Source organism: Lutjanus erythropterus, chromosome 10, assembly GCF_056507025.1.
Source record: "Lutjanus erythropterus isolate fLutEry1 chromosome 10, fLutEry1.hap2, whole genome shotgun sequence".
Classification (NCBI taxonomy): domain Eukaryota; kingdom Metazoa; phylum Chordata; class Actinopteri; order Lutjaniformes; family Lutjanidae; genus Lutjanus; species Lutjanus erythropterus.
Genome location: NC_139326.1, coordinates 27,659,764 through 27,673,239, shown reverse-complemented (window position 1 = coordinate 27,673,239; position 13,476 = coordinate 27,659,764). Strand labels below are relative to the sequence as shown.

General features: G+C 42.7%; 1 protein-coding gene across 1 annotated transcript in view; it reads right to left on the bottom strand.

The window, feature by feature from the left end:
• ank1a (ankyrin 1, erythrocytic a) overlaps positions 1-13,476 on the bottom strand; it is a 67,888-nt gene that overhangs the window by 4,993 nt on the left and 49,419 nt on the right. The window contains 5 exon segments of the mRNA XM_084728877.1: positions 1,741-1,839; positions 3,567-3,719; positions 4,031-4,114; positions 9,687-10,035; positions 10,944-11,607. Coding sequence (XP_084585003.1) covers positions 1,768-1,839; positions 3,567-3,719; positions 4,031-4,114; positions 9,687-10,035; positions 10,944-11,607 — 1,322 coding nt within the window. The 3' untranslated portion in view covers positions 1,741-1,767.

Here is a 13,476-nt window from a genome sequence, read left to right as displayed (position 1 = left end):
AGTAGTTCTACAGAAGCGCTCAAGCAAAAATGGTTGGCAAAAGTGGTTTAACATTCAGTCGTGAGTCGCTTGAAATATCAGTAATCTCAGGAATGTCATGGCCTTTACGTTAGAAAGGGCAAGTCACACACACACACACACACACACACACACACATACACACAGAGTCACACACACACACACACCACAGTGGCTCCAGATAGCAATTCAAAGGACAACTGGCCTTGCAGCTTTGACCTTGAGAGCTGTCACATTACAAGATCCTTTTTGGTTGGGTGTTTTGCTGAGTGCACATTGTGCCAACCTTTTTTCCAGCTTGTGACAACATGCATGAAGAAAAATATTGGCCTGAAACATTTATTGCAAAACAATGAGCTACTTGCTTCAAACCTTTGTTGTGTGTGTGTATGGCATGATATTGTGTGCACAATGGGACATTTTGTACATAGAAACATGTTTCTTGCAAACAGATAAATATTGTAGAGAAGCTATTATGACATAGAACAGGGGTTCTCAAAGTGTGGCCTGAGGGCCAATAGCGGCCCTCAGAAACATTTAGTGTCACCCACAAACGCATACATTATATCTAAATCATTTAATTTTAATATTTTCACTTTCAATAGCCTACAGTCAGTATGCTTGGGTGGTATTTATTTATTAATACCTTCATACCTTCCTGACATGTTACCATGGTATACGGTATTATGCTGGTATTTGTGTAAAACTTGTGTAAAACAGCTCTTCTCCTCTGCAGATAGTACTCCCTCAGTGTAGGCAGAGCTGATCATCATAGCATCATTTACTGACAAACTTCATCCTACACTGCACCATCTGTACATTTCCTGCCAGACTGAAAACATCACTGCTCACCTTTCCTCCAGTCAGTGCACATTCACATCACCCTTTGATGCTAGCTCTCCTACACCTGCTCGACTAAAGTTACACACACTATGCTACTCTGATCAGTCAGTAGTCTGCAGTGCTGGCTGGATTACCTTTATCATCGGGACTAAACCCACAATACTACTGATCAGGGGCAGAGGCTTTTTTCTTTACTAGGTAGTCTTGTAACTTTATTCCTTAGAGGTCATGTTTCACAGCTCAGTTGTGCTGCCTTATCCACCAGTAGAGAGACTGACCTCTGGTGGCGCATGCTGTCAACTACAATACATCACCTCAGTGACCTTTTTTCTGGCTAAATTGGCAGTCACTTTGAGAACCCCTGACATAAAGAATGGGTTAAACAAATATTAACTCTGTTCCGAATGCATTTCATTGCATGTTTGCTATTATTATAATAAATATAAGTCCATACATCTGACGTAAACATGATGAAGCAAAACTGGAAGAAATAGATATGCACTCTTTGAAACTCATGGGGTGAAAATAAAATTACTTGAGCATTAAATATCACCTAAAGTCCATATTGCCTGCATTAATACTGAGTGAAACTGTGTATGTCAAAATCAATTCTGTTTTGGACTATTTAAAAAAAATGTTTGTTATTCAATTTCCTGATGATATTTGTATTATATTTTTGTACTTTGTGGGCAAAGAGTGTCATTTATATTCTAACTGTTCATTAAACTGATGACTCAAGTGTCATTTTGCTGTGCCAGCATCACATTACATGTAATTAGTATTGAATTAAAGGTACATTCAGATGCATTTAATCCAGAGAGACTGGATTAAATGGTCTAGCCCACAGGTCAGACGAGGCACTGTGGGTCAGTCCCGTACCTGCGGGGACGCAGCACTCAGTCTGCCTCACTGCTTAACTCTCCGCAGACTGGCACATTTCACTATCTGAGCACCTTTCTTCACATCCACAGTATCGGGCTACATCAGAGGGGGGGAGGGGTTGGCGGCAGACAAGACGCGAGGATTGAGAAGAGGTGGGATGACAGGAGCAGAACAAGAGGTCGAGGGAATTGTTAGTTAAGAAGAGTAAAATAAAGGAAGAAAAAGATGAGGAGGGAAAACAGAAATGGAGGGAAACAGTGCCACGAGGAAAAACAACAGAAGAGATGTAAAAGAAACATCAGAAACCAATGAGTAAAGGGAGAGGAAAGACGGGAAAAAAGAAAGAAATTATGTATAAACAGTCAAGCAAGGATAGAAGTGATGGGTGGCAGTTGGAAAGACAGTTGGAGATAAGAGGGCATCAGAAACATCTACAGTCTGTGGGATTCAGAGTGTCAAATAGTATTTGCAATGGTATTTATGAATTAATTTCTGGATATTCAGATGGGTGGGATTTTACCACATAAGACAATACACAAAGAGCAAGAAACCCTGATATTCTGAATTGTCTTATGTTAAAACCCAGTCCTCTGCTTCTTGAAAGTTAAAGCAAATGTAAATACTATTTGACGTAGCTCTGATTCAGAGAGCCTTGCAGATTTGAGTGATACAGCACACAGTCACAGTTGAAGGACTAGAATCTTTAATGAAGGCAAAAAAGACAGAGGAGTCAATCATTGAAATAACGGATGGGGACAGAATGAAAAAATATAGCCACTGCAAGGAGCCACAGTCAACTCACTCAGTCATTAATGTGCAAAAAAAAACAAACGTGAAGTGTAGATGTGACTAAAATGATGAACTGTGAGCACTTCACCCAAAGCAACCAGAGCAAAGTGGACTCATTTGTTCCTCTTACATGCAGTAGATGAACATGAGGCAATAATATCTGAGTGAGAGATTAAAGGTATAGTTTTGATTGTTTGAAGTGGGGTTGTATGAGGTTGATTCTCAGCGTATTACCTACAGTAGATGGCAATTGACATGCCCCCAGTTTGGAGAAGCTGAGAGGAGTCCCAGCACGGAAGCTAAGCAATGAACTGCTGTGGACAGGGTCACCAGCAAAACGCATTTTAACCACTTAAAAATATTCATATTCAGATTAAGTGTACATGTTATTTAGAATATTTTGTCCACTTTAACTCGCCATCAGACAGCATCTGACAGGAAACCACTGTTATATAAGCAAAAGTTTGCTCCAAACCAACCAAACTTCATAGGAAAATCTGCCATCAGCAGTACATAGCTTCTGTGCTGGCACTCCTCTCCGTTTCTCCAATCTAATGTAGGTAATACACTGACTACTTCACTGGATAAGTACTTCATACAACCCTACCTCAAATAATCCGAACCATACATTTAATGTAACAGAAGGTCAGCAATCAAACAATTCACCAACCAAACTTTGCACTCAGTCTGTGCTAGTTCTGTAGGACCAACACTTAATAAAACAGGACTATTGCCCTTAAGATCATGAGAACACACACAAACTGTGTTCTCAGCCTGTAACACTGAGGCTCATGCAGGTTAAGCTACTCAGGGACTGTCAGGATATATCTGGTAAACCACCATTAGAAAGAGAGAGTCCCCTGTTCACTCTTGAAATATAAACTATCTACTACATGGCTGGTCATCATCTGTATCATCTGATCTGATTCAGTCCGTTTGGGCTCTACCTGCACATCCTAGCTAATATCGGGAGCCTTGGGTGTTGTTAAGGCCTTGCAGGCCGACAGAGAGCTCTCTGCAGATCAGAAGCCCACCTTGCTGCTGTCCCGGCCCAGGATGGCGTAGCTCATGTACTGCTCAGCATCAACCTCCAGCTCGTTGGCGTCCTGCAGAGAACCCTCCACGCTCACCTCCTGAACCCCCTCCTCACCTGAACCCTTCCCTCTGCGCACAACCTTACGCACAATCTATCACAGACGCACACAGGAGGAGGGTGGGAGAGAGTGATGGATGGAGGCAGAGAGTGGGAACAAGGCAGTGAAAAGACAGAGTTGGTGAAATAAATAAAGAAATGACAAAACAAAATGAAATCTATTTATTTATTTATCCACGGTGTAATGTTGTATGTGATGATCGCTGATGAAATTTGTAATGATTATTAGTTTAATAATCATTCTGTGGGGAGATGCTGAGTGAGCACTGTGACACTGACATAAGGGAAACAAATACTTGGCTCTAGTTTAAGAATAGAGAATAAAAAGATGTTGAGATAACTGACCTTTTTTGTGACAATGTTTCCATGTTCATCTGTGAACTGTTCCTCGCTTACTTGCTCTCCAGGAAGATCTTCAACCTCATCGCCCTGTGGACACAAAACATTTGTACCCTTAAAGGAGAAATCTGTTATATATTTACTGTAATTAATCACAAAATGACCACAATATGTAATCAGAGATCAAGGACACATATTAAGTCAAAATACTCGCTTCTCTGACATTGTCGTTGCAGCCACGTGTCCTCCTTTGAAACTTCCATTCCAGGCTAGAAATAACTTTTTTTTTTTTTTTTTACTTTTCGAAGGAGTAGATGTTTATAACTAAATTAAATTAAATTGAACAACATATTAATGCAGTTTGGCAGGCAGTGAGATGGATAGTTACTGACCTCCAGCTCCAGAGGTTGTATTTTCAGAACAGTGGGCTTCTGTTTTCAAGATAATGGGCTTAACTTTACATTGGCAGACACCTGACAGCTATACACAGCAGATCAACTTACGGCGGAGGTCAGTTTACAATGTTGCATGCATCCTGCACTCCTGTAGTGTTCCTGCAGCCTGCCTGAGCCTCCAAGGGGTGTCTGTCTGGGAAGGAGCGGGTGGGGGGGAAACTTGATTCAACCATAGACCTATTTAATAAATACCATGGCCATTTGGGCCATTTGGGCTGCAGTACTAATTTTTGCCTGTGCATTTGCTACATATTGTTCCTTTTAAAAAAATGTACTCCTTTCCTTATTTTTATGACATTTTTAATAATTGTTTTTGAACATGTTACATTGATCTTTCCACAATGACTTTGGTACCAAATTTAGGTTTTCCTTTGAACTTCTGGCATATAAATGCATATTTACATGCCTGTATATAAAAAAACAGTAAATACAATGAATAGATGAAGATAACATTTTTTAAAAAGGGGAAAAGACATATAAAAGGGAATACAGTTTCATTGTAAAGTCAGTTCAAGAAGAACAGAAGAAAAATATAAGGAATGAGTCCAAAATTTTATAAATGATATGGCGTTTTTGTTTGGTTGTTTTATGTGAGTCTTTTAATTTCTATGCAAGGTGAGAGCTTAAGTGAGTTGCTTCACTTGTTTTAGACAAAACCTTACCAACTTTCTTTCATGAGTTCTCAGGAGAAATGCTTATGAAATAAGACCAGAATACAGATCGCTGGGCATAAAGGGATTTCTTTGTGGATGATGTTGGAAATTATGTTGTTTATTCCTTTCCAAGTGTCTTTTATTTGTTTATTCTTCCAATGCAATTAAATTAGGTCCCCTTTTCTGTTCTACATTTTATACAACTGATTGTGACTGTCTGCATTCATTGAGGTTTTCAAGAGTAATCATAAGCCTGCTTCTTCTTAAAAAGTATTAAACCAGTGAAGCAGTGTAACTGCTACAAGGTATGACCTCCCAGAACATTAAAAGTTAAGTAAACCCAGGATGGTGGAAATAAAATTAGCAACCAGTAAATGATGGATCTAGCATGTTAAAATAGCTGTCAGTGTGGTGTAATTATTTGCGTGCCATAAACCTCTCCACTAATTGGAAACTCAGAGAAGCAGATGACCGACAGATGGGTGAGGGGTTAGAGGTCTGTTTGTGGAAGCATGTAAATCAAACGGTTGGGATCCACAGAGGTCGCTAATGTCTCTTAGTGACGCTTATAATTACAACTTGTGAGGGTCATGACAATGCTGTTATAGCCCCTAATAATTTGCAGTAAGTCCACACAGATATTTATAAGCTCAGAGAAATTCCTACAGCCGGTCAGTGGAGCCATGTGGCTGTGTTGCAGAAACTTATTATCTTCATTTTTGAGTTAAGATGAGAAGAGTCTATGAAACGATTTTCCCAATTTGGTATTACAAGAGCAAATCCTATATAGCTTTAGGAATCTTACCAATTCTCCCTGATATTGATCTAACTTGTTTAATCCATATGGCTGTTTGTTTATTGCTTTTACATAATGGATACCAGATACAGCGGAGACTGTCTGCCGTCTTAGCAGACACTCTTTATTTTATCTCCCAAGTTAGCATTGTTGTAAATTTCCCAAAAAGATCGCTTTTGGATTTCTCTGCAGATGTTACCAAAACCTCTGATTCATCTCTCTGGAAGTTAAGTGCTTTTTGTTGTTTTTGCTCCATTTTTTTTTCAATGTTTCAATGTGAGTTTCATTATGTTTCAACGATGAAAAATGAATAGTTACAAAGTTGTTCAGCTTGGTGAGATGGGAAAAGTGATGTTGGTTGCTAGGTAACAGACAAACAAGACATAAAAGTTGATAAATGATGTTGGAGTGTGTAATTCAGGATTTCCTAACCTCAGCAAAAATAGGATAAAGTAAGATAAGATAGGACTCCTAAAGTTATTTAGAATTTGATTCTTTAATACCAAATTGGTAAAATTCCTATCTTAGACTCTTCTTATCTTAAGTTTTTAATCCCATGTTCATATGTCCATAAGACTTTTTAATAGAACTGAAGTCCAAACCTGTTGAACCCAAGACAATCTATTTACAACCATAACAGCTGGAGATAAATTTAGACTTACTGGCCCAGTAATTCAATTGGAATTTAACAAAATCAAATTATTAGAAAATGAAATATTATTGTTGTATTGATTTGATTATTTTTTTGTCAATCAAATACATTTCCTAATGCAAACAATGTCCTTAGTTAATCCTCACTGCCACTTTGTCACACCCACTCCAGTCATGTAAAATCAATTACCCTTATTACCACAAACCTATCCTGTATCACTCAAATACACTGCATCCTTCAGCATTTCACCGAACAGTATTCCCTTTCTCTCTCCTGTTGTTGTTGTTGTTTTCCAGCCTCTCCCCAAACGTCTGCTAGACTGTCCTCTGTCCCTCTCTCTGTACCTTGAGAATGACTCTGCGGCGCACTACTCTGGTGGTGACGTTCTCCTCTTCATCAGCCACTCCCTCAATCTCGCCGAGCTCACGGTCCAGCTGGGCGTGTATGTAGGTGAGCACGGACCGCACTGAGCCGCTGGCTATGTGGAGGACATTCTGACAGCTGATAACCAGGAAAGCCAGCAGCACAAAGCTGAAGAGGAGCTCAGTCACCAGGGCCCACATCGCCCCACTCTGATCCCCAGCAGATCAACACAGCCGAACTTGACAATATGTTCCCGCAGTTCTTCTCCCAGCTGAGAGGAAAGGTGACAGCTGCAGCCTTCTGTCACTGGTTCAGTCGCAGTTCGGTTGGTTGTCTTTCAGTTCATGTCCGTCCTCCATTAGCTGGGGCAGTGGGCCCTTTCCTGGGGTCTCTACTCCTTCTCCTTCTCCTTCTCCTTCCCTCTGTCAGGTCAGGAGTAGCCACTCAATGACATCAAACCCAAGCAAAAGCAACTTTGGGAGGCTTCTATTCCCACCTCTCTCTCTGTCTGACCATGTGATCTGTGGGCTTTAAATACCCCAGGCTACTCCAGTGCGGCTCTGTATGCTGTGGTAAGAGTGCCAAGAAACTTGCCCTCTGACTTCCTTCAGGTACTTAAACTATAAACTATTATTCATCCACACAGCTTAGTGGGCACATTTTCTCAAAAAGCATATCACAATTGTGCAGTAAATGCTACATAAACTGAGCAAAAGCAAAACTGTGACTGAATCAAGCTACAGGGCTCCTTCTTCACTACATGGAAGAATCACACACAAACGCACAAATGCTCACAAAGGGCATGAAGCAAGCAGACTATTCCTGCTCTCACACACTTTCACGGCTGAAATTGTCCTTTACAGTGTGATGTGATGGAGCTGTGCCAGAAAGTTAACACGTGGAAATGACCGGGGTAGGGATCATGTAACAGGAGTGGGACAGTGAGAATGCTTGCTATATTTGGCCGGACATGCTGCTGTTTGTGCCCATCTTGGGCCCTAGTCTCTGTGTGTTTGTGTGTGTGTGTTTGTGAGTGTGTGTTTGTGTGTGTGTGTGTGTGTGTGTGTGTGTGTGTGTGTGTGTGTGTGTGTGTGTGTGTGTGTGTGTGTGTGTGTGTGAGTGAGTGAGAGAGAGAGAGAGTATGATTGCTTGTGTGCTGTATGTTTCTGGATCTATAATTAATAATCTAACATTAAGTCTGACTTCAAGGTTTGACTTTTAGAAACAAAAAAAAACTAGGACCATTGAAAAAATGCACCAGACCTCTGCTTGTTGTCTGATCAGTTTAACTTTTTTTTTTAATGATTTTTCATTATCAACATTTCTCAGAAATTACAGTAGTTTTTAGTCATGGTTGCTCTGCGGCCCTAGGAGTGACAGTGTTGATGTTTTGGTTGTGCAGACATTAATATCTCAACTGCCATAAAATATTGTACAGACATTTGCAGCACTCAGAGGATGAATCCGACTGACTTCAGTCATCACCTGACCTTTCCTTAAATAATATCGTGAGTTTGACATTTGTGGCTTACCATACGATTTGGTACACACATTCATACATGTGTTAGCATTGTCAGTTTGAACATATTAGCATAATAGATGCATTTAGCATGCTGATGTTATCATTTTGGTTAAACTACCACGGTGCCCAAGTACAGCCTCACAGAGACATTAGCATGGCTGTAGACTCTCACATGTTCAAATAGAAAGCAAAGTGAAATTTTCACGCGAGCAGATTACATATAAAGTTAATGCAAAGACATAAACAGATGTGCAATTCATGCTTGGTCATGAAAATTACACCATGCAAATATCCAAAAGAGGGAGAACTGGGTGTGGAGAGACAGAGCCGATGACCAGCTGCTGAGCTCTGGAGGAGCTTCATGAGGATCTGGAGTCACACAGGATTCATGGTGGCCTGGTGGCTCAGTTGGGGGAGTGTTTGCCTCATGTACTGATGTTGTGAGTCCTCTGAGGCTGGGTTCAACTCCTGCATGCGACCTTTTGCTGTGTGTCATTCCCCTACTCTCTCTCCCCCTTTCCTGTCATATATTTAGGTGTCCTATAAAATTAAAAGCCCAAAAATGTCTTTAAAAAAAAAAAGTGGATCCATCTTTACTCTCGCTTCTCAACCTGTTTGCAGCAGTGAGCCACAGTGGAGCAGACTTCAGCAGTCTGTAACGCTGCTGTAATTTGTCTCTCTTCGTTCATACTGACTGCTGACTAAAGGAGAAATGTACTTAAACGCACCCTCAAGAATGTACAGAGCTGAGAGGGGAAAAAGAAAAGACGGGAGGGGATGTAAGAGACAGAACCAGAGTCTCTGGTGAGTGCTGAGTTCAATCAGAGGCTGAAATGAACACAAACACAGACGCACACACACATGGTTGCTGCCTGCCGGATAGTGCTCGCTAGCGGTTAGCTAGTTGCTAATTACTCTGCGTCTGTATCCTGGCTGCTTAGGGTGAATGTACAGACTCACGCGAGTAACGCAAATAACCACATACAGCATGTTCCCAAAATGATCCTGTGGTCAAACTCGCAAAAAAATTTGCTTTGCTTTCTGACTGAACACACCATTAGTGTTGTCATTCATACTGATTTGTTAAATGTTGAATGTTTGTGAAAAGTCTGTAGGCTTTACATCACAAAAGTTAAAGCCCATGTAACATATAATATAATATTTGTATTACTGATTACTTGACTCTTATTTTGTATGGGAGGGGCGGGTGAACACACTCACCTGGCCCTTCAGACGTACATCATCCCAGGCCCTCAGCTCTGGTACCCGGTGTGGGAAGCCCAGACCCTTCTCAAATGGCTGGGTACCTCTGAAGTGCCCCCGTAAGATCTCTGAGTGCCCCATGTCTCTCACAGGCTGAAGCAAAGCCTCCTGGGACACATGGGATGGGTCTCCGTCCACAGCATTACATACTGATGACATCATGGTGTCCATGGCCTGTCTGGGTTTAGGCTGACTGCCCACCCAGGCTTGCGTGGGGTCGGTGACTGGGATCCATCCCGGGCCCGTCTGTTCCTGCAGGTAGGAAAGGAAAGAACCTCCTCCACCTCCGTTTCCACCGTTACCTGACCTGTGAAGAGAAAACGCATCAATGTGGAGGTGGAACACCTAGTGTACATACATAGTGTACACTCTTAGAAATAAAAGTGCTTACTAGAACCATATACAGTTGGCTTGTCTCCATACGAGAACCCTTTCTGATTCCTGGTGGAACCTTTTAAAAGTGTTACACTTCAGAGGGTTCTGACTTGAACCCAGTATGAAGGGTTATACTGAGAAGCATCTGTGAGGGTTTGGTTTTACCCAGGACCCCCTGTGAAGGATATTTTCCACCAAATTAGCTCAGGTTCTTCTTCTCTGGTTTTTCTGGAAATGCTAAGAACAGTTCTAAATCAGCTGCTTGTATTGGAATGGGGCCGGTTCCATGTTGGTGGAAAAAGCCTATGAACCCTTCTATGGTGTAGGGAACCTTCCCTGGGGGTTCTATCCAGAACCTCTCCACCTTCTGAGGGTACTAACAAGAACCCACCCAGGCAGTTCTATCAAGAACCCTTACATATTCAAAGGGTTTCATGTAGAACCCACCCAGGGTGTTTCACCAGGAACTCTTTTATATTCCAAGGGTTTTATCAAGAAACTGCCCAAAGTTTTCTTTAAAGAACCATACTGTATTCTACAGATGAATTTTGTAGACTGTGCATTTTGGTCATGTCACAAGTGTTATTGTTTAAATTGAGAAAACATCTTTTAACAGCCATGCTTTCAACAATCCTTGAAGAACTTTGCATGAAAATTGTTCTTAATGGAATCCTCAGTCTTACAACAAACCCTCAAAGAATGTTTTCAATGTCACTTCCTCTGCAAGAACCAAAGAGACAGTTTACCACTGACATGCAGTACAGACAACTGAGATGTTAGCACAGTTACACTCATCAGTTCTGTTTTGTCACCTGAAAGGCAGACTGAGGTGCGACTCACCTGTCTCCATTCCGATCTGCAACACAGCTCAGACCAGGTGACTCACTCAGCCGAGCATACACCCTTTGCTGTCCTGCAACAAGAGAAAGCCCTTCCACTGAGCCCGTCCCTCCTTCTCCTCCTCCTCCTCCTCCTCCTCCTCCTCCTCCTCCAGCTCCGTCTCCACCAGTTGTACTGGTGAATGCTGATGCCTCTGAACTCGCCTCTGACCCCTGACCATTGTTCAGCCCGTTAAGATTCATCCCGGCGATGGTACCCCCGAGCGAGGCTGGTGTGGCAGTGCTGAGTGAGTCAACGCCCATCTCTGAATCATCTTCGGGCAGCTCAATGGAGCCACTCAGCACCCCGCCACCTCCGCTGGCTGCGCTGGCCTGACTGGCTGGCCGACCCAGACTTCCATACGGCAGCCCCAGCAGACCCTCTGAATCGTCAGCATTGCTGCACTCCAGCGAGGAGTCTTCCACAGGCACCAGGGACGGGCTGTTGCCTGAGGGCCACACCTGCACGTCAGACATCTCCATGAGGGTGTCTTCTTCTGTGGTGGCAATGGGGGCACAGTCCAGACTGGAGACTTCCTGCCAGTAAGGCTCAGAACCCAGTGGGGAGGGCAGACTGTACTGCATGGAGGCCGGCGACAGAAGCTCTTCCTGCGCGAGCCCGTAACCTGGAGCGAGACAGAGAGAGGCACACTGACACCCGGCCCCCCGCCTCGCTCCCCACCTCACCCCCACAGCACCGGTACCCCGGGAGGGGGTCAGCGCCCCTGCCCAGGAGCTGGGCATGCTGAAGGGACAAATGGGAGAGGAGTGGGGGAAGGAGAGAGGGGAGGGCCAAGACAAAAGGAGCTGGAATAAAGGTGCAAGGAGCTTAAGACAAGAGAGCAAGGGCAGCTTTTAGAAGAGGGTTTGTCAAGCTCGATCAGCCAGCGCCGATGGTGAGAGCAGCAGCGGCAGCAGCAACAGACACAGCCAGACGGACTCTGAGAGCGACTGATGCTGAGGATTGGACCCAGCAGTGACTGATGCTGCTCTGCTGGCTGCCACCTGCAGGGAGACGGACAGGAATTACTGCCTCTGCCCCCGACCCGGGGCTGGGACACACACCTGTCCGGCAGGGACACACACACACATGCCATAAAAACAACTTCTCACTCTCTGTCTCACACTGTCATACACTCACACTCAGATATGCATGCATTCAAACTCACTCAGAAAACAGGCAGGTTAATATTGTTGTCAGGCTGGATAGCATGCACGCAGGCAATCTCATTCTCTCCTCACACACGTGTGCACACACACACACACACACACCAGCTCACTCCACACAGCTGCTTCATCTCTTATTGACACACATAATTTATTTATTATAAAACATTTAATATAACACAGCTATATAAACATATAACCTATAGTATTGCTGATATTTATGCAAACACACATACGGTAGACTTGATTTTCCTTCTGTTGTTAAAGTCACATGGTTGCTGCCTCAAACAAAAATTTGAATGAGTATTTCAAGTGCAATAAAACTGCACATTGTTAATGTGCTGTGGACTCAGGTCACTCCTACAACTCTCTTCAACACCCTTTGTAACAATATCTTTTCTTTTTTGTAAAAGGCAGACCTGGCATGATAGTGCACAATGTCACAGCAGCAGGAATGATTTTTTTTATCGAGATGATAACTGACTTTTGCACAAAAAGAAACAAACATCCAGTGAAAAGCAATGAAGAGTGCATGTTTACTCTCTAAATATACATACATAGAATCTGCCTCCTATCTGTCATAACCTGTGATCTGACCATACTGAATGAAAATGATGAGCTACCCTTGACATTAGGTGAACATTTTTGATGAATGGCAATGTAAGTAAAGCAAAGGGTGACTGTATGACTGTAACATATTAAGCAGGGTATGAAACAGGAGATGTGGTCCAGGGCAGACGGTACGTAGATAAGAGCAAGGAGAGGAAGCAATTCTCCTGCATGTGCATGCAGACGGATACAGATAGAGAGACAGAGAGGGAGAGAGAGAGAGAAAGAGAGATGCTGTATGTGTGTATTGTATAGTGATGAGGAAACTGTGCAGAGTGTGGCTCAGGGTGTAACTTGAGTCATGGTTGGCAGAGCTACTGTTGAGTACTGCTGAGAGTGCAGGAGATATTTGTGACACCAAGCAGCCAGAAACGACCTCTTGTCCTACTTTCTGCTTCCTCTTTCAGCTGCTCAACTGCTGTTGGTTGTCTATAGAAACTAGTAATCATAAATAAGTACATTTTTGTATAGTGCTCTGTCTTTAAATATATTTGTATTTTGTCCCATGATGCTATTAGTGTTCAAAAAACAAACACAAAATTCAGCTGTAAAAACTTTCAGAAGAGGAAGAGTAAACGGCTCCTGGTTTATTTGGATCATAACAGAAGATACCAACATATCTGCTTCGTCAAGTTTCTTTCACTGTCTTTTGGCTTCAAATGCGGCATTAAATCAGCATATCATTATATGAGGTCAGTAGGCATTTTGAGGCAGGCTGA